This window comes from Musa acuminata, chromosome BXJ1-3 (genome assembly GCF_036884655.1).
Source record: "Musa acuminata AAA Group cultivar baxijiao chromosome BXJ1-3, Cavendish_Baxijiao_AAA, whole genome shotgun sequence".
NCBI lineage: Eukaryota > Viridiplantae > Streptophyta > Magnoliopsida > Zingiberales > Musaceae > Musa > Musa acuminata.
Window position 1 is genome coordinate 41,427,269 of NC_088329.1, and position 26,051 is coordinate 41,453,319.

The 26,051-nt window shown below is 42.8% G+C and overlaps 3 protein-coding genes across 6 annotated transcripts; 2 read left to right on the forward strand and 1 right to left on the reverse strand.

Annotated features, from left to right (window-relative positions):
• Window positions 1-572: 572 nt before the first annotated feature.
• Window positions 573-5,456, forward strand: LOC103978890 (probable serine/threonine-protein kinase PBL7). 3 transcript variants are annotated; one of them, XR_010494365.1, is made up of 8 exons: window positions 573-1,366; window positions 1,451-3,715; window positions 3,802-4,043; window positions 4,109-4,500; window positions 4,584-4,716; window positions 4,847-4,936; window positions 5,026-5,293; window positions 5,372-5,456. XR_010494365.1 is itself a non-coding variant. In XM_018823909.2 (8 exons), exons 3-8 carry the CDS (start codon window positions 3,400-3,402, stop codon window positions 5,179-5,181), a joined length of 1,329 nt encoding a protein of 442 aa, XP_018679454.2. In that variant the 5' UTR covers window positions 573-1,366; window positions 1,451-1,967; window positions 2,063-3,399; the 3' UTR covers window positions 5,182-5,456. The 3 variants fall into 3 exon arrangements, 2 of the variants coding, with proteins under 2 accessions (XP_018679454.2, XP_009393117.2); XM_018823909.2 differs by having other exon boundaries at window positions 1,451-1,967; window positions 2,063-3,715; window positions 5,026-5,456; XM_009394842.3 differs by having other exon boundaries at window positions 5,026-5,456.
• A 1,605-nt stretch (window positions 5,457-7,061) lies between these two features.
• LOC135631347 (elongation factor Tu, mitochondrial-like) lies at window positions 7,062-15,577 on the reverse strand. Of its 2 annotated transcripts, XM_065138945.1 has the most exons (12): window positions 15,248-15,569; window positions 13,451-13,526; window positions 13,144-13,236; window positions 12,981-13,055; window positions 11,129-11,233; window positions 10,925-11,015; window positions 10,633-10,838; window positions 9,931-10,014; window positions 9,468-9,533; window positions 9,328-9,390; window positions 8,802-9,042; window positions 7,062-7,541 (listed from the first exon to the last, which is right to left on the reverse strand). In XM_065138945.1, the coding sequence occupies exons 1-12, from the start codon at window positions 15,442-15,444 to the stop codon at window positions 7,471-7,473; spliced, it is 1,368 nt and encodes a 455-aa protein (XP_064995017.1). In that variant the 5' UTR covers window positions 15,445-15,569; the 3' UTR covers window positions 7,062-7,470. The 2 variants fall into 2 exon arrangements, 1 of the variants encoding a protein (XP_064995017.1); XR_010494359.1 differs by lacking the exon at window positions 7,062-7,541 and having other exon boundaries at window positions 8,904-9,042; window positions 9,237-9,390; window positions 15,248-15,577.
• Window positions 15,578-19,683: 4,106 nt separating this feature from the next.
• Window positions 19,684-26,039, forward strand: LOC135631361 (RNA demethylase ALKBH10B-like). Its single transcript, XM_065138969.1, has 7 exons — window positions 19,684-20,419; window positions 22,848-22,978; window positions 23,120-23,237; window positions 24,234-24,335; window positions 24,677-24,792; window positions 24,869-25,023; window positions 25,276-26,039. The coding sequence occupies exons 1-7, from the start codon at window positions 19,834-19,836 to the stop codon at window positions 25,712-25,714; spliced, it is 1,647 nt and encodes a 548-aa protein (XP_064995041.1). The 5' UTR covers window positions 19,684-19,833; the 3' UTR covers window positions 25,715-26,039.
• Window positions 26,040-26,051: the final 12 nt, after the last annotated feature.

Genomic DNA, 26,051 nt, shown 5'->3' on the forward strand with positions numbered 1-26,051 from the left:
TCTAGTTAAATTTTAAATAATTAAAATTTTATTAATAATTTTTATTAATTTTTTAAATTTATTAATTACCGTATTCATAAATCCATATGCTCATATCATATTTTTCTAGCAATATCTATTTTATTCATGGATTTTTTTTATTTTTATTAGTAATTTCATATATTATATATATTGTTTTTTAATTACGCAACACTCATAATCCATAAAATTTGATCTCAAAATTATTCAATGTTCATAACTGTCTTATAATATTATTATTTTAAAAAATATTTTTATATAAAAATGTCGAAATCTATAACAAAAAAAAGTAATTGTGAAATATCTCCTCAGAATTTATCTTTTATATAGTATTTAATTTTAAAAATATTTATTTTATAGTTTCGTTCACACATCAAACCTAATTAGTAAGAATAATATAATAAATTGCATTAAAAAAATCATGAAAGGAATAATTACAAATATTATTTTTCGTCGATGATTGAATCAATCAAAAGATCAAAGAACAATCTGTGGCTGTTACGGAGCCACGTTCATGGTCTCATTTCTTCGGCGTCGCAAGCCTGCGAGAGAAGAGGAGCTATTGGAGCAAAAGGAGGAGCAATGGCGTCGCGTGCGGCGGTACAAGAAGGAGGCCGTCGAGCTTTCCGTCTTGGCTCACATTCTGAGGGAATGAGGCTCCTGCCGTTGCGTCGTCTTCTCTGCTCTCTAATGGCGGAAAGGGACACATCGGCCGGCGTCATTTCTTCCAGCCAGCCTCATTATTGCTGGGGGACCCTCTTGGCTTCGCCCATGCCGACGACTCGCAGGGAACGTGACCTTCGTAAACAGACAAATAGGGCTCCTGTCTCCGTTTCAGATAAGCGAGGGACCGTCAGAATGAAAGCAGCTGGGCATTTGCTCTGCTTCTTGGCGTGGGGGAAGAAAGAAAACCATGCGTCAGCTGGCTCTCGTGGCTTCTGTTTTTCTCATTTTCTTGCAGATAACTTGTTCGACGATATGTCTCGACGTAGAAAACCAGGCTAATTGCCTGCGACGCCAAATCAGTAAAACGATAATTGCATTTTCTCTTTCGTTTCTTTTTGTTTTGCCTAAATTAAAGTTTCGTTAATCGAGGCGCAATTCTCGGAGCTTCTGCTCCTTGAGGAAGGGGATGATAGCGACGTTCTCCTCGAGAAGCTTCTGCTCCAGGAGCTGGATGCGGAGCAGGGACTCCTTGTCCTGGAGCTCCTCCACCAGGCGGAGCAGCTCGGCGACGTTGGGCAAGCGGAGTTGCACAGGGGCGGAGGCGCAGGGAAAGTAGAAGCCGAAGGACCGGGCGAAGGTGCTCCGACAACGCCTTCTTCAGCTCGTCCAACTCTGTCTCGAGGTCCCTTACCCTCCTCTCACTGCGCTGGCTTTCCTCTTCGCCGCTCCGTATCTTAGACCTCGAACCCTCGCCTTCGTCCCGCAGCGCTCGGTTCTCCGTCTGCGGGCGCTCTTTCCGGTCGCCGGCCCGCGCGAGCTCGTCACCCTCGGTAGCGATCTCCTTCAGGAGCTCCTTTACCAGGCGGAGCAGCTCGGCGACGTTGGGCGAGCGGAGTTGCACCTGGGTGGAGGCACAGGGAAAGTAGACGCCGAAGGACCGGGCGAAGGCGCCTACGGCCTCGTCATCGGATGACCGGCGGGGCACGTCCGTTCTTGTTCGGGTCGTCTAACGAAGATTTGATTCAGATGAAACAAAAGGAAACAGAGAAGTTGTAATTATCGATTTTGCGTCAAATCACGTAAATTAGTTCTGGGAAAACCCTTAAGGCCAAGTGGAAGAACGTTTAGAATGAAAACTCCGGCATTTGCCCGCAGTCTGCGGTGGCTGATCGATGCTGGTGATGGGAGTTGGAGTCGTCTCTCAAGCGATGGGGGCCCTCCGGCAATCTGTACATGGATTTCCCCACGCAAATCTGGGCAGGCGCAGTGCTTTCTTAATCTTGGTTAGCTTTAGCCTCTCTGCATCAGCTGCTGCTGCGGTGATTACTGTTTGCTCTGACGGTGACTCTGTTTCTGATGGATGGTTTTCCCGCGACAGAGAGGACAATTCCCAGTCTCGTTTCGCAGGCAAAGCGAGCCAACATTTCATTTTTGGGGGCGGGGGGGACCGAACGAAGCACAGCGTGGCGGAATGCAGAAGCTTACAGGACCAGAACAGCGCCGTGTGCATCGCTGCCCGCGCCACTGGGGCACTCGAACGAGGACTGCGCAAGCAAACGAGTTGTGCCGACAGCGACACGTCGGGATCCACGGCGCAGTTATGGTGGGAGGTGAATGAGAGGGAGGAGGAGACTTGACAGTGCAGCTTTGTTGTCCTAATTGGGGCACCTCGGTCTCAGCTCGTTGATACAACATCAGTTTCTTTTGGCTTCAGTCTGTCTATTCGTGATCAGCCTCAGCTTACTGACAGTGCATTCTTGTTGACTGCTCCGTGAATCGAAAGCTTGGCTCTCAAGTGCGTCTCCTTAATTGGAGAGCGCTAATCAAGTGCGTCTCCTTAATTGCCCTAACGGGACTTTACTTCGTACTGAGTTGCGTCATGGTAGCACGTAAAATGCACACGAGACAGCCATCGCCATCGAAGCATCGATCAATCATGCGTTGCGTTTGCAGAAAGTAAAGGAAGGAAGCATCGTTTTGGGAAGACGACATGAACCGGCGACAACAAACCATGTCCGGCCTTCTCTTTCATTACATGCCGGAGGTGTCAACGTGCCAGGTGCTGGAAAACCCAGGCACTTAACTTTCTCTTCACCACTCTATCCTGATTCCTTTTCTCCTCCGTCTCTCTTGTTCTATTCCCAGCTGTTTCATCACTCGCTACCATGTAGCTGCGGTGTCAAAGAGAAGGTGATCTCTCACTCGATGATGGAATCTAATTGTTTTGTGTTTTTTGACTGAGATGATCAAAAGCGAAGATGAAAATGTTGTAATGATACGGTTAATTTAGTTGGTGGGGATGGAAGTTGGTTATGGTCCCAATCCTTGAAATATCAGCGGCAGTAGCAGCAGCATACATTTACTACGCAACCTGAGCGACGGGCATTCTACATTAATGGGAGCGGTTGAATGGGTAGAAGGAGAGGGCAGTCGCAAGGGAACAACGAGACAAGGCGGTGGATGGAGTGCTTGCGAATAAAGAAAAAGGGGAAGAGATCACGAGAGCGGACGAGGGGAAAGGATTGACGCAGTGATGGTGGGCGCGCAGTGCATGTGAAACGACCTTGGATTCATATGCGACTTGGTACGTCGTCTTCACGCTCCCACTGGACGTCCTCCCAATTCCTCTTCTGCCATATGACCAAGCTTGTCGAAGCCCGGCAGCCCGCACCTCCCTTATCGCCTCCTCCTCTCCCGTCCTCCTGTTGACACCACATGGAGGCCTACCCCGTGCCGCCGCCTCCTCCTCCTCCTCCTCCGTCATTGCTGCACCATGACCACCAAGCTGCCCGTGGCGGCGGCCAAGCCTTTCTCGCCTCCAACGCCGTCGTCCTAATCGTCGTGCCTCTCCTGTTGCTCATCCTCGTGGCCGTGGCCGCTCTGCTGCTGGTCAAGGTCTGCCGAGCCAAGGCCAGGAAGAGCAGAAACATGAGCAGCTGCAACAGCAGCTTCCGGAAAGGCAGTTTCGACCGGATGCAGATGCCTGTGTACGCCGCTAATGGCGGCGCCAACGCCATCGCCTATAGCCCAGGTAGGTCGACTTGCTTCCTCCCGTGTCGGGTTCCGTGTCATGGTTGAGCATCGCTTTCATCCGCTTGGGCTTGTGTGGTCTAATAGATGTGAGGAGTTGCATCCATGGGGGAAAGCTGGGGTGTACGACGCAGGCCAGGCAGAGGAGAGGGCAGGTGTTCACTTACAGGGAGCTGGAACTGGCCACGGATGGGTTCGGCGAGAACAATGTGATCGGAAACGGTGGATTTGGGGTGGTGTTCAGAGGAACTCTGTGTGATGGGACGGTGGCGGCCATTAAGCTGCTGCGCAGGGAAGACAAGCAAGGGGAGAGAGACTTCAGAACAGAGGTAATCGACCTCTCAGCTTCTTCTTCTTTCGATGCTTCCCTTCACCCAACCTAGAAATTTTGCAGGTTGATCTTCTGAGCCGACTGCACTCCGGTTACTTGGTCGGCCTGCTCGGTTACTGCGCCGACCAACAGCATCGGCTGCTGGTGTTCGAGTACATGCCCAATGGCAGCCTGCAACACCACCTCCACCCCACCTCGAGGAAACAGAGCCTCAAGCCTCTCGACTGGTGGACGAGGCTTCGGATCGCACTGGACTGCGCCCGGGCGCTCGAGTTCCTGCACGAGCACACCATCCCCGCCGTCATCCACAGGGATTTCAAGTGCAGCAACATCCTTTTGGACCACGACTGCAGGGCCAAGGTGTCGGACTTCGGCATGGCCAAGGTCGGCTCCGACAAGATCAATGGCCAGGTGCTCACCCGAGTGCTGGGGACTACGGGATACGTCGCGCCGGAGTGAGTGAGATCGGAGTCTGTGTTTTGAGTTCCTCGTTTGGGTTTGCTCGACTCGTCTCAGAGAGACCGGTTTGGTGGTGCAGGTATGCGTCGACGGGCAAGTTGACGACGAAGTCGGATGTTTACAGCTACGGCGTTGTTCTGCTTGAGCTTTTGACAGGGAGAGTGCCGGTGGATCCTGGGAGGCCTCCCGGGGAGCATGTCTTAGTCTCATGGGTTGGTAACCCTCCCGTTCTCTGTTTCCTATCTCGCTGAAATCTCTGGCTGCAACTCATACCTGTGTCGAGAGAAACTTGCGAAGGTCGACTCCTCTGATCTCTCCTCTCTGCTGCTAATGGCACGGCAGGCTCTTCCTCGGCTGACCAACAGAGAGAAAGTGGTGGAAATGGTGGATCCAGCACTGCGTGGACAGTTCTCGAAGAAGGAGCTGATTCAGGTGTGAGCAAAAGACCGACCCTTCGGATTCCAAGCTTGCAGCTGCTTGTTCCATAGGTGATGGTAATTGATGGCGTCTTGATGTCGCAGGTTGCAGCCATTGCTGCTGTTTGCGTGCAGTCGGAAGCGGATTACCGCCCTCTCATGACGGACGTGGTGCAGTCGCTCATCCCGCTCGTCAAGAACTCCGTGGCGGCGAGCCCTACCACTCCGTCCAGAGTTCAACTCTCGGTTGCAAGATCATGATCCAGTGGGAGTTCGCAGCATCTACCAGCGTATGGGATGGGAAGACGGAAGCTGGATTCGGAATGGTTACGCCATTCAAGATTCGGGAGGTGGATGTGGGCAAAGACTGCAGGTATACTGTAGTTGCGTTCATAAGATGCTCGACATCGTGTTGTTCCAGTTATATACTTTTTGGCCATGCTCTGGGCAGCTGCACATTTCATCAGATCAATCCACGATAAATTCTCAGAAAAAGGAAAAATGAATTGGAACATGGAATTCGCTCTTCGTCTTCATGGAGATGTGGTTGATGTTGCGACCATGTCATCTTGGATGCTGCCCAGATGGTGTTCGGTAGAATGCGCGAAAGGGATGTGGTTTCTGTGACGACAATGTGCTCATTCATGGGTGCTGCCCGGACGTTGTCCGACAGAATGCCCGATGGAGTATGGATGCGAAGTATAGATCGACAAAAAGAGGGCGGGGAGGAGAGTGCAGGCTGAGGGTTGGGTTGGATTGTAGCAAATCGAACCCGATAACAACACCACTCGACCCGAATCCGACTCGATCTGCTATTGCTAGTGCTAATTACATATTATCCCTTGTAATTAGTTATGTTTAATATTCTGATTACTATATTTTAAAAGATTATATTGAGATCTTTATATTTACGAAAATAAAACATTTAAAATATTAGTATGTGTTGTCACATACAAAAAATGATACTAAAGAAGAGAAAAAAATAATTTCGTAATTGTTATTCTTATTGTCCAAAAATATTAATTTTCATAAAAGGGTAATTTCTGTAAAAGTTTTGTTATCTTTCTCGAGCTTCGTCCTCACCTCCAGCTTTGGTCTCTCGACGCTATCTCCATCGCGCATCATTAGCTCTTGGCCCTCTCGAAGAAGGGAGACCTTCTTGACGATTTCAAATTCGATGTCGAGATCATTGTCGCCATCACCAATCCCTGCATATGTCGTGCTTACGTTACTCTAAAGGCATAGAAAAAGGTCATGTACTTCGATCCCCATGACTTAACCGGTAATTGGGTCGACCCTAACATGTGCGACTATCACGACATCTTCTACACCGCAATGCCTGACAACCCCTCAATCAACGTTGTCGCTAGCATCGACCTTATTGGCATCAATATTGTCAGGTACCTCCCCACGAAGCTCGATCTCTTGATTAACGCTGCCATCCTCTACATCAACTTCAATCGCTTTTGCAGTATCATCGCCGAAAACATCTCCTGTCTCAAAGTCTATGACGCTAGCAACAACCACTTTGTCGACTCATTCCTGGATATTGCCCTTCGCTTAAATGTCTTGACCTTCGATTTGAGGGGATATTGCCACCAACGCTCTTTGACAAAGAGCTCAACAACTTTCGCAACTTCAAAGTCTTTGTTATCATCATCGCCAATAACAAGATTCATGGCTATCTTACAAGCAGCATCAACAAGATGACGACCATCCTCAACGAATAAGCTTTCGAAAGTTAATCGAAGCTTCCTCTCGATAGGTCGTCCAAGAGGATAACGAAACCGAAGAAAGATAACAAAACTTTCACAAAAGTTATGCTTATGTAAAATTAACATATTTAGATGATAAGAATAACAACTATGAAATTATCTTTTAATCCCCTTTTTTCTATACATGACAACACATATAATATTTTTTGTTAGAAGAGTCAACAACATGAAAAAAAAAAAAAGATTAAATATTTCACTTACATAAACATATAAATTTAAATTTTTTTTTAAATATAAGAAATGAGATGCTAAACATAAGAACTACAAAAAAAGAAATTATAATTAGCCGGATCAATGGATTCGGGAACGGTTCTAACACGGTGACTAGTATTGGTTTCAACAAGAAAACATACAACTCGATACCCGTGCAAAGAAGCAAAGCCTTCATATCCAACAAGCAAATATAATTCCTGTGCCAACTCACCACATACAAAAGGGTCCCACCGATAACGTAGCCTATACGGTGCCGAATTAAATGTCATGTCTACAAGCATGCAAGGCAACGACACACATCACAAGAACCCCACTCACTATCATACAGCTGGTCAATAACGTATCAATATGTGGTGATTGTTGATGACGAAGGCTCACACTCAGCTCCAAAAAATTGAGATTCCCAGATTACCGTTGATGCATTTTAAGAGAACGAACAAATTTGGTATACCATACCAATTCTCATCTACCTAAATTGCATGTTTCAACAACAACAACAACTTGCAATTTCTTTGTGGGGACGAAGAAGAAGAAGAAGCTATGCTGCTACCGTGGAAGAAACTCAGCTGATCACTTTGGATACAACTCCTGCACCAACTGTCCTCCCTCCTTCCCGGAGGGCAAATCTTTGTCCTGGACCATGAAACAAAGTTATTATTATGTTCATCATGCAGCCTTGCAGTTCTCGATTCAAACATATTAAAACAGTTTATCTTATTTACATGCAACCTCTTCTGGATAAAGCAAGTGGAAACATTGAGCATGAAAGGGATAGCACAACTGATCCATATAAAATCTATATTTCCTACATATTCCTCACATATCAATCTGAGGTGGACCCATCAGTGGAATGGAGAGTTTTCCAAGGATAAAAAGGAAAGAAGCCAATTTTTGGAACAAAAAATAATAAAATTACTATGATTATGAAAACTAAATAAATGGATAAAAGATCTTTCTTCCCCTTATGATTCATCTCCTACTTTCATGTATTAAGTCAAATGACATCTACAATGTTTCACACTAGCTATCAATTAGGATTACTGATACAAGGAAAGCTTTGAGAGGAACCTAAAAAGATCTTACAATAAACAATAAAAAGATATTTAAATGTTCTTGATTTAACTAGAAATATTAAATTACACAGCTCAACGACGAAAAAAAGATCAGGGCACCCAACTCCAAACAACATGATGTCATTCATAGATTTCGAGGACCATAAATTTAACTGTGACATAACTTCCTCTCCCTCAAGCATGCACATGACCATCATGTGTTGGTGCATGCTGAAATTAAAAGAAGAAAAAGAAACTATGGTTTTACTAGCCACATGGCAGCAGTGAAAATTAATCCAAACCACTTTTGCAGATACACAAGTTTCAGAATTAAATACTAGGTCAAGACACGCCAATTTAGTCACCACATTTCAGATCTGTCCTCAAAAAAATGCTATAGTTGATGAAATAGTAAAATCCACAAACAGATAAGTTATAAATACATAATTTATAGGAACTTGAATTAGACTACCTAAACTTGAAAGGTTTGGAATATATCCAAAATAGGCACTATTTCAAGCCCTTCCAGCAGAAGTTGTGGCAAATGCATACAAGGAAAATTCTGTATAAGCTACTACTCCATGAAGAGCTAAAAGTGAATTACTCTAGACCAGTTTTTCTATATGATTGTGGTAATGCCAGGTCCATAATCTTGCAAACATGCAGGTCAATATTGAAATCACGAAAACGCCAATTGATCATAATTAGTTTGTCAAAATGATCTATTTGTATCATTTTTCTTCGTATAAATATCAATGTAAGTTGTGAAAGACATTGAGAAAAGATTTTTATCAGAAAAATTGCCTTTCATTATTGTGTAGATACACCAAGATAAAATTACCTGCTTCAAGAGGAACAGGCGATATCAATTCGAAAGTAGCTGTGACGTTATCACCGGGCATCACCATCTTTACATTCTCAGGGAGCTCAACTTTACCAGTAACATCTGCAGTTCTCAAGAAGAACTGGGGCATGTAATTTGAGAAAAATGCAGTGTGGCGACCACCTTCATCCTTCGTAAGCACATAAATTTCTGCCTCAAATTTCTTGCAAGTCTTTAATGTACCAGGCTTGCATACTACCTACAATAATTTCAACAACCGTATCTCCATTTAACCATATGTTTAGAAAAAATTACTACATGAGTTAACCTAAAACTGAAGCCAAGTCAAGGTTTACTTTATCATGTACACCTACTTTGGCCATACATGTTAACAACTGAAGAGAAGAGATAGTAAAAAAGTTTGTGTATTGCCATTGCTCATGAGTGTCATACTGTAATATTTAGTTGCTGTGAAATGTTGCAACATCAAAGGTTGATGGCACTGCTAACAGTCCACAGGAACATTATGACAATCGATGCTAACCTGCCCTCGTTGCACATCTCCACGTTTCAGCCCACGTAAAAGAAGGCCAACATTGTCACCAGCCTACATGGGGCAAAACCTTACAATCTATTCTGCAGAGGCATATCAAAACAAAATAAAATGGCAAGTTATTTACTTACCTGTCCATGATCCAATATCTTCTTGAACATTTCAACACCAGTAACAGTAGTTTTCAGAGGCCCACTCTGATTACAGAAAAAAATACATTAACTATATCCAATATATTTCTAGCATAATAATGAGCAACCTAAAAAGGAAAGGATGAAGAATCATTAATGCAACCTGAATTCATAAAATATGTTGTCTTATTTAATATCAGAATCGTACTAGAAGTAACTATTTCAAAAGCTAGAGTATGAAATACTGGTTCCTTTCTAATACAAACACAAAATTTTGGATCAGTCATACAATTTCTATTTATAAATGAAGGTAAATGATGTGAAATAGACAATGAAATTTCAATTACCATTTCAGATAAAAGACAGTTAAGAAAGACAGTTCAAATTTCCTACAAAAAAGAAAATCCAGGAGCAGATCCAAATGCAGATGATTCTCGAGAATCTTGACGGACTATTTTTTCACCTGTGTCAACCCTAAAACTTCAACATCGTCTCCGGTTTTAATTGTTCCTTGCTCAATACGGCCAGTAACAACAGTTCCACGTCCCTGTAGGCATAAAGACCATCCAAAAGAACCTTTAAGTTCCACAATACCTTCACCAAAGTAAGATCAGATAAGTAGAATCTGAACAACATCAAGCAGGAAATAACAATAAATTTCTTAACAAAAAAAATTTTAAGGGACACAACATAAAGAAAACAAAAGCTTCAATCAATGGATCAGTTCTAAATTCTAACCATGAAATCAATTATAAAGTTGATCTATGGTTGGCATGTTCTCTTATTTCAGTTGGCTGATGAATGGCATTACACTGATAGCGATTTTTTAGGCTTACCAATTTAACCCTCAAAATAAAATTAACAGACAAGTTATCAACAAATTCTTTTCCATTTTGTAAAGGGCTACCTAGAGGTTGTCCACAATCAGCCATAAAATCCAGAATATGTCATAATTCCTAAAATCTACTATCTTCACTTAAAGACGAATAAGAATATTTCATGCAGAAATGTCATCATTAAGTCGAGAAATTTTCCTGTTCCCTAGATAACATATAGTGCAAGCAAAAGAAAATAAAGATCATACAATAAAAACTGCTCAAAATTCCAATTAGTTCCCAAATGATAAGTCTAGTTTAGATGCATATCAAAGTAACATGCTATTGACCTGTATTGAAAACACATCTTCAATTGGCATGAGAAATGGCTTGTCAAGCTGACGTATTGGATCTGGTATGTATTCATCTACTGCATCCATTAATTTTAGAATTGCCTGTTTGCCAATTTCTTCATTTGTTCCCTGCAAAGCGCATAATGCTGAGCCTCGAATAATAGGAATCTCATCCCCAGGGAACTTGTAAAAGCTAAGCAGCTCTGTAGATAAGCAAAAGAATGTAAAGCATAACCAATCTATCAGAAATAGTTTTTTCACAAAGAAATAGTGTCATGCAACAGCATACCTCGAAGCTCCAGTTCTACAAGCTCTAGTAACTCAGGATCATCAACAGCATCAACCTTGTTCAGAAAGCAGACAAGTGATGGCACACCCACCTATGAGGCGCAATAGATAAAAAAGAACTGAATTAGTCTACAGAAACACCAGACAGATTATCCATGAAAAGACTAATTCAATAGCATGGTATTATATTAAACAAGAGTAATACCTGGCGAGCAAGCAGAATATGCTCCTTTGTTTGGGGCATTGGTCCATCAGGTGCTGATACAACAAGGATACCACCATCCATTTGAGCAGCTCCAGTGATCATATTCTGTTTATTGATAGAACAATAAGGCAGACAATAAAGAGACACTCTTCCTCTCACTCAATTTTCTCCCAGGTATTAGTTAATATGTTAGAGAAGAATACAAAGAGGGTGTTACCCTTATGATAACTCGTAAAGCAAATAAGCTACTCACAGCAAACACAAATATCAATTGATGACAATAAAACAGTACTTAATATCCTTAACATATTTTTAAGATTGAGTAAAAATTTCAAGAAGTAAAAGTTATGTAATTTCAGTATATAGCAGTTGACACTCCAGTACACATTAATTTGAGATGATTTCAACACTATACAACTACAGATTGATTTCCCTAGGGAAAAGACTTACTAATAGCTACTTGTGTTAGAAACTGTTTCAGGTTGCTAGACTTGAAATTTCTGAATCATTAGTCATACCAGGAAAAAAGGCCCATCAAAGAAAATTCCAATAGTCTAGATACAAAATTGAAGTTCAAAAGTATTGATGGTCAGTTAAGAGTTGTAATAATTTTAGTGCAAAAAAGATTGTATGGAGCTTTCAATCATGATGACCATAGTTACAGCAGTTGGTGTAGTGATACTGATGGTGGTCAGTGATGGCATAAGCAGTAACAATGGTGGTAACAAGTGATGTGAGCAAGGTGACGATATGATGATGACAGATGATCACAGCCACCGTGATGATTGCAGTAGTTGATGATGGTTACGGTTGTACTATTGGCAGTGAGAATGGTAGTGATGAAATTAATGGCAGTTGCAATGAAGGTGGAAGAAGTGGTGATTGTGATAAACACGATGGCGGTAGCAAAAGCTATGATGAAGTTAATGTTAGCAATGCGACTATAGAAAGTGACAATGGCAGCGGTAGTGATTAAAAACTGTTGGTGGAAGTATTGAGATGGATGATTGCAGTCATAGTGACATTGTTGGTGATGGTGGTGATGATGATGAGTAAGAATGATGATGGCAACAATCACCAATGGCGATGGAGGTGGTGCAATGAGGCAATAGTGATGATGGTAACAGTAATGATAGTCACAAATTATGATAACAGCTACTGCCAGTGGTCATTGCTATCACAATAACAGCATGTCTAGTGATCAAAACTTAAGGTTGTCATGATGACAACAGCAATTATTGTGGCAATCAAGAGGGGTTAAATAAATAATCCCTTTACAACAAGTTATGAAGTCATAACCTCCTCTAAAAGTAACTATTTTAACTTCTCTTTTCTCCAAAAGCCCTTTTGAAAATGTGTCACCAAACAACCAAATGTTTGCAAAAGCAACCTTTTCTTTAAAAGCTACAAAAGGCCCTTTCATAAGCTCAGTTAAACAAGCCCATATTTGCTCCAGGGATAGGACTCACTCCAGTTCCTAATAGTTGGTCCAATCTAAAGCCCTAACCAGCATGAGAAATTGCTGTCAGCAAACTCTCATGTATCTATCCATGTTACACTAGTTCCCTCCTCAAAAGACAAGTGTGACTGTGACAGTATCTAATGGAAAAGCACACGCATCAACATTTCCTACCTACAAAAATTGGCTTCCACAATTGCTCCTCCAAGAATCTTTAATTGAGAATTCAAGCAATGAATCCTTAAAATACTGTTATGTTTTGCAAATACATATCTCCAATTAGGCATCTAATTGGCAGGCTACGAATACTGTCATGACCAGAAAGTTGCAGTTGTACAAACAATTATCCTGATGTTGCTAAGATCAGACACAGTAAACGGTTTCACACTTTACCTTAACATAATCAGCATGTCCTGGGCAATCAACATGGGCATAGTGTCGTTTTGCTGTTTCATACTCCACATGGGCCTGCAGAAAGAAGAAATATCAACACATTGTAAAAATAAAAAATAAAACTTGCCATGACAGATGCGAAGAAAAGAAAGGATGTACAGACTGTTGCAATGGTAATTCCTCTAGCTTTCTCCTCAGGAGCTTTGTCGATCTCATCAAAAGCAACAGCTTTAGCTTTTCCCTCTTCAGCTAGAACCTGGAGAAAAAGACAATAATAAACTCTGCTTTCAACTAATAGTGAAGGGAAAAAAAAAATAAAGATTTACAACTTTGTCCCAACCAACCGTAGAAAACTTTGGAATTGTAACATCGGAAATTAAGGAGTTAGATACTAAAAAGAATAGACCAACAGTCAAACCAAAATAAAACTAATTCAAAGAAATCTGAACTCCTAAAAAGGCAAGCTTTACCTTGGTAATCGCTGCTGTTAGTGTAGTTTTGCCATGATCAACATGCCCAATGGTACCAACATTTACATGAGGTTTCCTGGGATAACAAGAGAAAAATACGAGATCTTTAGCTAAAAGATCTTTTAACCTATGTTGTCTTTCTATAAGCAGCGTGAGACAGAGAATTTGTCATACTGGATTAGCTGCCTGAACGAACTAACTTGCAAGTAAAACAGCAAAATTAGTACCAGGTAAAACAGAATAAGTTTATAAAGCAAAACAATATAACATCAACCAAGAAGCATTCCTTCCAAGATGATGGACCCTACTTAAATCCTCTTCAATTAAGAAGCTCTGGATGAATAGCTGGTGAGAGAAGACTAACTTAAAAACAAACAATAGATTTGCCTATGTCACAAGGTTTCAGATCTTAAACATGAAACAGCCATCATCAAAGTAAACCTGAGAATTGAAGAAAAAAGCAGACAGGATAACCACACACTAGAACCTTGTGCCAAAACCTAGAATGACAAAGTCAAAGGGTTATCCTTCCTAGTGTGAAGAAAGTTAATTAGAAAAGTTGCTATATGAAGCACATTACTTTGATTACAAAATTTTCAAAATATATTCATGTAATAATTTGAACCTTACTCTAGACCTATGAAGCACAGACACAGACATGGGAGACAGACATGATGACACACAATTTTTTTTAAAAATAGGACACGGATACAACGAGGACATGTGTGTGTATATATATGTATATATATACATACATGCATGCATGCATGTATGTATGTATGTATGTATGTATGTATATGTATATATATATATATAATTAATTAATTCAATTAGCATGAGTTTTATAATATTTATAATTAAATTTTATAAACTCAATAATTTGAACAAATAGATATCATCATATAGGTTAAAACAATTAAAATCATCCAAATTTAAGTATCCAAAATAAAAGTTAAGTATATCAAATAATATTTAACAATCTCAAGATAGAATTGATATACGCTTCCTTGCGACGATCTCCAGAGTTCTTTTCTTGCGAAGCATATGACCCTCACATGAGGGTCACAAAAATGTAGCATCACACACGGGTGTCAGACACATGTCGAAGACGGACACATATACCAAAATCACGTGCTCGTGCTTCTTAGCTCTAGACTAGTGCAATCTAGAAGTTAAATATTATTTTGACAAAAAATAGGTTAGCAACAACTGGGTTTTAATATGTTTTCCAATAGGTCAATAATAAGGTTAAAAGTAATGTAATTGGACACTAGCAGGAACCAGTCCAAGAGCAGGGTATTATGGAAATACAGAAGTATCAGGCATGGCAATCTATATGTTGAGTTTGTCCAGTTTTCAAGCGCATATATAGGGCTATCCATTACCTTCACGTCACCAATAGCAGAAAAGGTGATTTCACTAGGTTCTGGACGTTGTTATGCTGAGCTGCATTACAGTTGGAGGGTACTTTCCTCAAAGGAATCCGACCACGTTTCCTCCAATAGTAGCTATATATCCAATCAATCAGTGCAATCGATGAGGCCTAATCTCAGGTGGATCAACCAATTACGGACCGACTGGATTCCTTTACAATATGATCTGAAGGACCAACCTTATTGAACTTCCCAAATAAGTAACGAACAAATACATCAGAAAACCCGAGATTTCTCCATCGAGTTCAAGAAACACAAGCGTTCATTGGAAGATCATATTTCCAAAAATACTTCAAGGAAGCAAGATTCCCGTCGCATGAAGGAAAACGACACAAGTATCAAATGAGAGGCACTGGAATCTTACGTCCGAGTGAAGGTGGCCATGGACCTCCTCAACCAATGCGCAGCCGCCGGCTCGCCCCCAAGAATGGGACCAGGCAAAGATTGCGGCTCGGGGCCGACGATCGCGCCGCGACAGCATGAGTAAATGAGAGGGGAGGCGGGCGAGAAGCGGAGGAGTCGCCTCGAATTAGGGTTCCTCAGAGCGGCAGCGGTGGCCATCGGAGAATTATAATGGAAGATCGCCGCCCAGGGGTTCGGGGATCAAAACCCTCTTCTGGATGCGCTGGCAAGTGTCTTTGGAATTAGGGTTTTAGGAGCGTGAAACCTCAGAGCTGAACCAACCACGCGTATTACAGCTCGACTTCGGCCCGGTTCGGTTTCTGTGTCGACCGCCGCTAGACATCAGGCCGATTGAAGTCAGTACCATGGTTTCGCGACTTCAGTCGTGACTTGCATCGTAGGGGTTGGTATCAGTAGGGCTGCCAATGGGTCGGGTTAAGCACATCCATTTGAATACGGGTTAAGCCAATCTCTTGATGATGCAAAGCTGGCTGGCCAAACACTGAAGCAAGTGTAGGAAATCAATAATCAATCATTTGGTTTACCAAAAAGCATGCACTAGTATATCTGGATTGGAAAAGGGTTGATTTAATAACACCAATTTGGAGTATTTAGTAGCCACATTTTCTGCAATCTGTCATTATTGTCTGTTCCTGTTTTTTTAGTTGATTTCCATGGATTTTTCTTTCATCTCAAAGTTCATGAAGTGTCTTGTTCTATACCCAAACTCACATTGCTGAAACATCATTGTTACCATGGCCATCTGTGCAGATCACTTTCTAGTACAGTTAGCAAGTTGTATATACATGCATATACATGATTGGATTAACAACAGTTGTCACATCATTGGAAAAGTTGGTCTGAAAGTTTCTAACTTGTCATTCCCAATCTGCACTTTCATGGTTGTGTGGGTGGACTCTCCATTCTTAGAAAAGCTCAGCTCCAGTTAGATGATGAATTTAGTGTTCCACATTCCATCAAGCACTGTGGTCAAACTTGCATCTAATCATAGCATCCTGCGGTAGAAAAAGAAGCTCACTTGTTGGATGAGAATTTGGGACACATCCAGTAAGACATTCTTCCCTCGAGAGAAATCATAACATAGAAATCCTGGACATCATCATGAGGAAATAATGACCTTTGTTCATGCTGTTCATGTGGTAGTAAAGAAGCATTAGGCACACAGCTATTAGTATCCGCACGATCAAAGCACCATGCAATTAGCATCGGCAAAAGGATACTAACAGGTCCCATCAGATGAGACTTTGAAGTTATCTTCGTGCTTGGGGCACTTACTGCCCTCACCGACTTGATTGTCCAAAAGAAGCCAAGCTTTCACTGTATGTAACCCCCATAGCACTTTGTTGATGGGTGGGAGGAAATGAGCATCTGATTCCTCCATTCCCTTTGGAAAGCTAAAGCTACATTAAATGCTGCATCTCTGATACTTATCATTCTTGCCATGTGCCGCAGAGCTGATCCGAACCATCCACACTGTCATCGAGCATGAAGAGAAAGTAATCTATTTGTCTACAGTGAAATGAGAGGTTAATGCTTGACAAGCAATACTGGAATAAAAGGAACAGATTCTTGTCCAGGGATTATTCAATTGATCTTGAGTACTATGGATGTGTATGAGTGTATAAAGTAGAAAGAGTAGAACAAAGGCTAGAAAAGCAGGAGTCAGAAGGTTCTTGTTAGAGACTTAACACCACTAATGTACTCATCATCATCACTATGTACAAGTGCAATAAAGTGTCAGTGGAGCTGTGTCATGATGTATTTGTCTACCACTCAATAATTGGAGGCATGCATATGAAAAGTAGAGGGCAGATGGAGCTCATACGCCCACTTGGTGGGGCTCCAAAGAGCAGAGGCTTTTGTGATGGATACTGCATGTGTAGTCAACTTTGCAACAAAAGATTGAAAGCTTCAAGAAGAACATATTCTGAGTCAAGAACTTTATGAGTGATGGAGCCATTTGTGGTGCTCAATGCTCCTCGGATGATGTCCCAGATGAACATTTTAGAAAGGGTGCCTTCGGTTGTCTAAGCTATAAAGACATGGCAGGAACTTTGTGGTTTCTCAGCATCTAAATAATCACACCTGCAAGTTTCATGCTATCATTCTGTAGCTCTGCAGCAAATATCATGCTACCAATGCAATAAAACACGAGCAACATCTTTGATCTATGATTCTGATACAGTCATTCCTTGGAGCAAGGATGGTGACAGAAGATGCATCTTTGCATCGCCATCCAAGAACAGGATCGAGAAAGGTGGCATCACGAATTGCATCAGAGGCATTACATCATACAAGAGATCTGTATGAAGCATGGCTGAGGAGTGAAAGAGGGTTTGAACACTGTACCTGAGAGCACTATGAAGCTGTCTGTGTTGCAGCCACCACCGCACCCACCATCACACGGCTGGGATTTGGTGCTCCGGCTCTTTAAGTTTCCACCACCCAATGAGCGCTTCGATCTCTCCCCTGTAGATTATTCCTGGGGAGGGAAGGAGCCGAAGGACCACCGCAGTCACGCTTTCTCATTGCTGGCTTCCCCACTTCATTCCCTGCGGTGGAGTCCCGCTTTCCATCCTCTCCTCTGCAGGCTTTACTCCCATGCTTTTACCGCCTCTTGTCAATCCACATATATATATATATATATATATATATATATATATATATATGTTCATCACATGAGCTAATTCTTTTTCCAAGAGAACCACTGGGTTATGTCAAACCAAATAAGTACATGATATAAGCATAGGCTAATTTTCTTCTTTTGTCATTTAAATACTTATATTAATTACGTTTTATTATAGAAGGAAAGAGGCATCCACTGCTTTATTACGTTAAGTAACTAAAGATGGGCAGTGATGACTTCCCATAAGCCAAACGATCAAACTAGTCGGGATCCATATTTGGGGGTTACACTGCCTCACCCTTTATTTTTACTGCTTGTTTTACTCTCTTCAGCTTTAAAAACCTTCATGCCATCAACACATTTACCACTTGCGGTGTGTTTATATTATTATTAGTTTCTATTTGCAATCCTCCATGCATTATATATTTTCTTATCAAGGGGCCCCACCCATCACCTCCGCCACCTTTGTGGTGGTGCGGTCGCCGTCGTTTTCCTCTTCGACATTGGTCTCTGCTGGGTCCCGGGTGGCAAAAGGATGGGCCCCGGCACATGGGTCCCGTTCAAAGAGAACGCTGGCAAGAAGGAAAAGGAGAGAAAACAATAGGAGAAGATGCGGAGCACGTACCTCGTGAAGCTTACCGCGCTTTAGATATAAGCCTCACACATGTACACCGCGGATGCAGACACCGTCCTGCAGGAACTCACCTTTAAACTACTCCCCGCTACCCTCGTGACGCCTGTCGACGTCCATGCCAACCCGGTTCAGTACGCGAATCGTTTCTCTGCTCCCACACTCGTATTTGCTGTCTTCGAGTCTTCAAAACTGAGGCTTTAGGGCGATTCGATCTCTCGAGGAGCCAAGATCCACACTATTCTAATCCTACCGTCCTCGAATTAAATGACTGTGAAGCTTGCAGTCGTGCGACTTGCTTCTGCGAGAGCCAAGATAGAATAGAAGCAGAAGACCTTCTTTTACGGTTCCCAAAGAAACGATAGGCTCAGGCGAAGTTTGGTGGTGCGACGTTAGCTCGCACCGACGAGCGCAGAAAACCTTGAAGTAAGCGCAACGGTATTTGGTGTTCCGAGGCGCCGCTGAGCTATCTTACTCGAGACAGGAAACACGGCGCTCGCTCGTGAGAGAGGAGGGTAGTGCGCACGACCCATTTCCCTCGTGAGATGTGATCTGTGCTTCCTGCCTATCTCCTCACACCCAGCTCTCGCAAACCGTTCGCTCTCGACGGGCGTGCTCGCTGACGCCATCTCGACGCCAGAACGGACGCAGCGCAACGAATACATAAAGAAAACGTATACGACTAATAATGTGACGCGGCCGGGAAACAACGGATTAAATGATTTCAGGGAGATCACGGCCGTCGAGAGACTGAAGCTGGATCACGACCGTCGAACGGAATCGCTCGAGGGAGGGCCGGTTGACCAACCGTCCCCGGGAATCGGACGGCCGAGATTTCTGGCCCCACAGGCCGCGCCACGCATCCCTCCGAACGAGCGGCGGGGGAGGCATCGACGTCCCCATCGGGCGAGGACCACGTAGATGAAGGCGCAAAAGGGGATCCCGTCACCGCGATGGTGAGGTGGGTAGCCGCATTTCGCCGGGACGGTGCGATCACCTCCGATCGCTGTACCGTCATGGTCGTCCCGGTTTTTGTCCTCCGGTCCTCCTCGCTCGGCACGTGGCATACGGCGTGTACTGCCTCCAATAGTATTTATGGACGGCTCGGAGTCTCGCTCGTCGTCTCATTTTTCAGATACTTCTTTTGCGCTAATTACTTCAAGTTCCTCCCTCTCCCTCCCTTCCGCTAGAAATTTCAGGATAAATTGGGAAATTTTGGTGTGGAATTGGGGTGGAAAGTAGGAGGAGGAGTGATTGATCGGTGGAGGTGATGGCGACGGCGGTGCCGGAGGTGTACGCGAGGGACGCGATGATCGCGTGGTTTCGGGGCGAGTTCGCGGCGGCTAACGCGATCATCGACGCCCTGTGCGGGCACCTGGTGCAGATCGGAGAGGGGAAGGAGTACGAGGCGGTTTTCGCTGCCATACACCGGCGTCGACTGAACTGGATCCCCGTGCTCCACATGCAAAAGTACTACTCCATCGCCGATATCACCGACGAGCTCGGCTTGGTGGCGGCCAACTCCGCGGCGGTCTACTTCGCCTCCGCGGCCGAGGAGCCGCTGGAGGCGAAGCAGCTGGCGGCGACGCCGGAGGAGGAGAAGACGATGGAGAGCGGCGACGCTCAGGCGGATGAGGACCATGCTGCTTCGGAGGATACGGCCGCCGATGGCGCTACGATCGCGGTTGAAGATGAAGCGGCGGCAGCGGCGGAGGAACCTGCAACTGGTGCTGCTGCGGAGGGGGAACTGACCGAAGGAGGTAGGGTCGGCCTCGAGGAGGAAGCGGCGCCGGCGGAGGTTCGTTCCGGTGATTCTTCAGATCACAAGAGTGCCGAAGACGGTGACGGCAAAGGAGGTAACCATAATTTCTCAACTCTTGAATAAATCACTAATGTTATTCATTTGTTTTTATATTAATAATGCCATCGTGTTTTAGATCGTTTTAACATCATTTGCATTCCTAATTGGTAGATCTGTTTCCGTCACCGTTGGGTAGTCGTCCGCACCGGAGCGAAGCTGGAGTCACCCACCTCTTCTACCTCTTTAGTATGTTAGGGATTGCGAGTTGTATCGGACGGCCCAGATGCCCCGATCTTTACTTACCTCCATTCCACGCCGCCGCCCTAGCGGTAGGGGGCGTCGTCGTCGAGTTAGCGTATTTACTTTGGCCCGTCAATGGGTTCACGAACGGGGGCATTGAAGTACTCCTCTGGAGCGTGTTGAAATCATGTAACTTTCAAGTAACTTTCTCGTCTTGGATTTATGGTGAGAGGGGTCTCCTAAAGAGGGCACGCAGTCCTTAGAAGGGGGGAGTACATCAACTTGGAAAATAAGATGCATGCCAGTGGCAGAAGCTACGACACATGGAAGGTTTTATTTATTTTTTTGGGGTCGGATAGAGGTAGAGAGCTCCGGGAATGCGTCACGTGGCATTTGCTTTAGGCCTCGACCCGTGCGATGGGGATCCAGCGATTTCTTTAATACGTGTTTAGCTTGGGGCCGTCTGATCATCATCGGACGGGTTGGATCAGCTGATGGTCCTCGAATCTGGTTGGGGGAGCGTTGGTCGGGGGCACGTGCTACTCTGTTCGGTGGTCAACCAACCCAGATGGGCTGGTTTGGTGATGCGCCGGTCAAGCCGCGTGTCGATCGGCGGCACAAATCAGCCGTTTGGCTGCTGCTTTTGCTGTTTAATTTACATTTTTCTGTAGCGGGGTCTATTGACGGGAAGGTAGGAGACGGGGGGTGGCGGTGGCCGCGTCCCACGTCTCAAGGAATCCAAGGTTGAAACGGTACGTAGCCGCCTAAATCGAGTATTTAATCGACCCTTCACGAGTGGGACCCAGAGAGAATATACAAAATCTTAGCCCGCCGGGGCCCGCGGTTGTCAGCCCTTTTCCTCGGCCACATTTTTCGGTCTGCTCTGCGCGTTCACCAGGTCGGCCCAGATTACTAGAAACGTGTAAGGCCTGTGTGTCTAGAAGTTCAACGTGTTCGACGTCGGTCTAGATATGTGTTCGAGGAACTTTCTCCATTGAGCAAGCATCATGGCAGTCGACCGTTCCGTCATCAGGGGTGAGGCTTCAGTTTTGTCATCAGTTATGGTGAATCTATCTAGAACATCTGCTCTTTGATATGTCTGTGACATTTGGGAAAATGATTAGCCCAAAAATTCTGAAACTTGACTGCCTTGAAGTCACTCGAAGTAACTTGATATGGTCTACATCAATCATTTTTGTTGGAATCAAAAAATTGAAAATTCTAAATGAAGGTAGGTCTAGGCCTTTTTATCATAGGAGAAATGGATTAGGATATGTGTAGGCAGCTCTGCTGCTATGGTAACTATTTCTCGAATCTTTGAAGCCTCAAGGTAATAATCAAACTAGACTACGTTGCTAGTTTGTTGTGTCGGAAGCTAACTTGCCATACCAAACAGTTCCATTTGTCATATTTTCTTAATAAATTATTTTGTTAAATTTTCCTAAATCTAAATAGCAACTTAGTGAAACTCCATTGTGAGGGAAATACTATATGTTCTTTAATCATATATCAATTTTTAGTGGTGCATATCTGATTATGTGCCAACTCTCTTTATATTAGAGAATTCCTTGTGGTAGCACTCCATGCAACTAAAAACCAAACATCTGCGACCATTTGGGTTGCTTCATTCAACCAGACTTGGATTCCAGCATACCTCACTAGTACTGACATTCAGTGTCCCGAAGATATCAAAATGCTATCCAATATGCATGTCATAATTATCCCAATGTGCAGCTTTTCCCAAGTTAAAGAGTTCTTTTGTGTCAACGTTATTAGTTGTCAGGTGAGTCATCCTTAATCATTTTATCGATTTTGTTTACAATTCCAAGAAATTACTGAACACTGCTTAAAAATTGTGAAACACCTAAGATGATACAACTTAATGTGATTAAATTAGTATAAATCAAACAAATTCTGGAAATATTAAAGGTTAAAATCACTACTCCAATGGCTACCAGGAACTACTTCTGACCATGGTATGTGCCTTTTGGCTACCTGGTTGATTGCGGAATCCTTTCAATTTAGTCTAATAATTGATTTAGAATTCTTTGTACTAGATTATGAAGATCCATAATGATAAACTGCAACAGAAGCTTATTTTGAAATTTTTCTGTTTGCTTCTGCAACAATACATTGGATATGAAGCAGTTGTGTCTAAAATTTTCATCAATTGAGGCAATAACATTTCAAAAAGTTTCAACTATTGCGGTACTAATGTTTCTAAAATATTTTGTTGCTTCTAGGATCTCAAGAGGAAGGAACTTTGTTCGACAAGGTCAATATTTGCGTGGACCATGAAGATTGCTTGGCACGTCCTGAAAGGATCAAGATCTCAAAAGGTTTTGTGGCCAAGGAGGCAGTGAAAGGGCATATGGCAAGTTCCATCTTAACATCATTTAGCATTTTCTGTATAGTGATGCAATAGAAGATGCCACAGGGCTAATAGTTCATTTATATGTTTATGAGTTTCCTATATGATCAAATTTGCTAATTGCTCTTTGTAATTGTTGATCAGGTCAATGTTGTAAAAGGTCTTAAGTTGTATGAGGACATTTTCACAGACTCAGAGCTTGTCGGGCTTGCTGAATACGTTAATGAACTTCGTCTTGCTGGACGCAGAGGAGAACTCTCAGGTAAAAAAACAATGTTCATTGCTTCTTTGATATGAATTGGTTTTTAGTATAAAATAGTAGGATTGCTTTTCAAGAGATTACTATTTATTCAGAGGTCAATTCAAATACTTGGAGGCTGACATGATTTTATGCAAATTAGGCTTGTTATTTACGTCTCAGAGGACCAGAGAGTTACAAACTTATATTGGTGGTTTTCCTGTTCACTCTTTGCTTCAATTCTTTGTAGATATTTCAGAGTTTACGAGAGTCCACTGTGGTTAAATGAACTTCAATCTACAACCAACATCAGAGTTTCTCCCTTACATGGACTAGCCTTGTTTTCTTGAATCTGGCTCAGAGTTTCCATTTGTTAGCATGCAGCATCTTGGAGGGTTTATGTTGTTGGTAATGATAAAAAGTTACTTAAATTTTTACTTGGCTTCATTATGTAGTTTAGACTTGGAATCTACCTCATAATAAAATATCAGGATCTTTCCTTTGCTGACTAGAAATGGATCAAGCACTGGATTTCACCAAAGGGTTAATTGCAAGTGTCTGTTTCTTAAATAAGAGCAATGGAAAATTAAACAAAATATAATAGAAGAGTTTAAAGAAATGAAGTGAATTAAGGCATTTGGCATCTGTGCTTCAGTTAATTTTCTATAGTAAGATTATGCTTAGCAAGAACTAAGCAAGTCCCTTGTTCTGCTTTTTGATCTCATGCTTTACAAATGAAGTTGCAAGTAAAAGTTGCCTTTCTTCTGCTAATATCTGAACTTTGGTAATAGCAGCATTCAATTCGTATACATCATGTGTAAACAATTTGTCTGATGTTGTTCATGATGTGATGCAAATGATATGAAAAAATCCAGCATAATTGCAGGGACGTAGTATATAAAGTTTCCATTTCTGATCGATGCACATATATACTTTGGTATACATAACATCACCATAGATCCAATCTGATCATCAGATGCTGAATTTGTCCCACAATTGTCTTTGTGCCTATGTTTTCAGGAGAAACATTTATTTTCTTCAACAAACAAATGAAAGGGAACAAGAGAGAGATCATTCAGCTTGGCGTCCCACTATTCCAATCAACTACTGAGGATGCAGCAAGTAAACCCCAACTTCTTGAGAACTGTTCCAAACTTCTATTTTTATTTCTTACAAGGTTTGGTGCATTTTTCATTTTTGCATTCAAACGCACATGATTTTCCCTCGAAGTTATTAGCAGCATTCTGATTCTATTGATAAATATCATGGTCATTGATGTCCTTTTGTCCATATCTAGCACTTATTTACAATGTACAATCAAGACTACGCCTCTAGTTTCTCACAATTCAAAATATATCTGAATTCTGAAATTTGCAAAATGCATCCGAAAGCATATAAAAACAACCTTTTATCAATGTGTTAGACTAATAACTACTGGATAACAAAAGAAATGTTTGGTGTAGGTAATATCGAATCAATTCCACCTGCTTTGCAGACTGTAATTGATCACTTGGTCCATTGGCGCTTAATACCAGAAAGTAGGAAGCCCAACAGCTGCATAATCAACTTCTTTGATGAGGTAACTCCTTTTCTTCATAGCATCGGGAAAATCTTACATATGCCTTGAGATTTCAAAGTTCTTGATTCTGCTGCAGGATGAACATTCACAGCCATATTTTAAACCCCCACATTTGGACAATCCCATTTCTACGCTTCTCCTCTCAGAAACGACAATGGCTTTTGGGCGGTCTCTTGTCAGTGACCATGAAGGGAACTATAAGGGATCCCTAACCCTTCCAATAAAAGAAGGGTACGGACTAGATCCTACATCAATGGTTTTCCATTAGCTTTCTATTCTTTCCACAAGTTTATGCTATTAAATTACCCAATTCGAATGCAGCACCAGTAGAAATTTAGGTAATCAGCCGATGTAAGTTAAAAGAATCCCTGTTTAACTGGCGTCTGTTCGGAGGCATAACACTGTAATATACTAGCATCAAATAAGACACTTCCAATGATTAGAAGGTTGAAATTTGTATAATCGTACATGACTTTGTTGCAGGACGCTCCTAGTTATGCGTGGCAATAGTGCTGAAATGGCGAGGCATGTTGTGTGCGCATCACCAAATAAGAGGATGATCATCACATTTGTGAAGGTTAGATCTGCCAATCACCTGGCAGATTCACCAGCCGCGCTACAGCCAACCAAAGCAATGACCCTGTGGCAACCTGCACCAAAAGTGTCCAATGCTGGAGTCATTGCCTATGGGCCTCACGGCATGATTCCAGCGGCATGGGGTTTGACTCTTCGTAGTCCTGTTGTCATGCTGGCGCCACCTAGAGCCGTGGCCATGAGCTCCAGCAAGAAGGCGCCACGCAATGGCACAGGCGTGTTCTTACCATGGATGGTTGGACCAAAGAAGTACACCAAGCATCTTCCGCCTCGTATCCAGAAGAGACGGCTACCGTCGTTGCCATCTCCCTTAGAAGCTCAAGCATAGATGCTCCTGGCTCCAGAAAGTCACTGAGTGTGACTCAAGGATCATTCTTAAAGAACTATAGGGATCAAAGTCAGCAACTTTTGAGGTGCATTTTCTGTTTTATGGTGCAGTGCATGTAGTTAAGGTTGTGACAAGAACGGTGGAGAGGTATTTGTTGTTCAGAAGTTTCCTTTTCCATTAGCGTGGCTAGTCTCTTTGAAGTGGAGGGCTGATTACTACACCATTTTTAGGTTAGCAAAAGCTTGCATGAATCCTCTCCTGGGAATCTTAGAATTTTGTAATATTTATGTTAGTGTCATCTTCAAGGTGATAGATTTCTGAGTCACACTTCTTTGGT

Coding starts and splice junctions, on each gene's coding strand:
- LOC103978890 (XM_009394842.3), top strand. CDS start 3,400: ATGGAGGCCTACCCCGTGCCGCCGCCTCCTCCTCCTCCTCCTCCGTCA. Junction 3,716..3,801: donor CGCCATCGCCTATAGCCCAG/GTAGGTCGACTT, acceptor GTGGTCTAATAG/ATGTGAGGAGTTGCATCCAT. Junction 4,937..5,025: donor CGAAGAAGGAGCTGATTCAG/GTGTGAGCAAAA, acceptor TTGATGTCGCAG/GTTGCAGCCATTGCTGCTGT.
- LOC135631347 (XM_065138945.1), bottom strand. CDS start 15,444: ATGGCCACCGCTGCCGCTCTGAGGAACCCTAATTCGAGGCGACTCCTC. Junction 9,043..9,327: donor GAGATGTGCAACGAGGGCAG/GTTAGCATCGAT, acceptor AAATTATTGTAG/GTAGTATGCAAGCCTGGTAC. Junction 7,542..8,801: donor GCCTGTTCCTCTTGAAGCAG/GTAATTTTATCT, acceptor TTCATGGTCCAG/GACAAAGATTTGCCCTCCGG.
- LOC135631361 (XM_065138969.1), top strand. CDS start 19,834: ATGGCGACGGCGGTGCCGGAGGTGTACGCGAGGGACGCGATGATCGCG. Junction 20,420..22,847: donor AGACGGTGACGGCAAAGGAG/GTAACCATAATT, acceptor TGTTGCTTCTAG/GATCTCAAGAGGAAGGAACT. Junction 24,793..24,868: donor TAATCAACTTCTTTGATGAG/GTAACTCCTTTT, acceptor ATTCTGCTGCAG/GATGAACATTCACAGCCATA.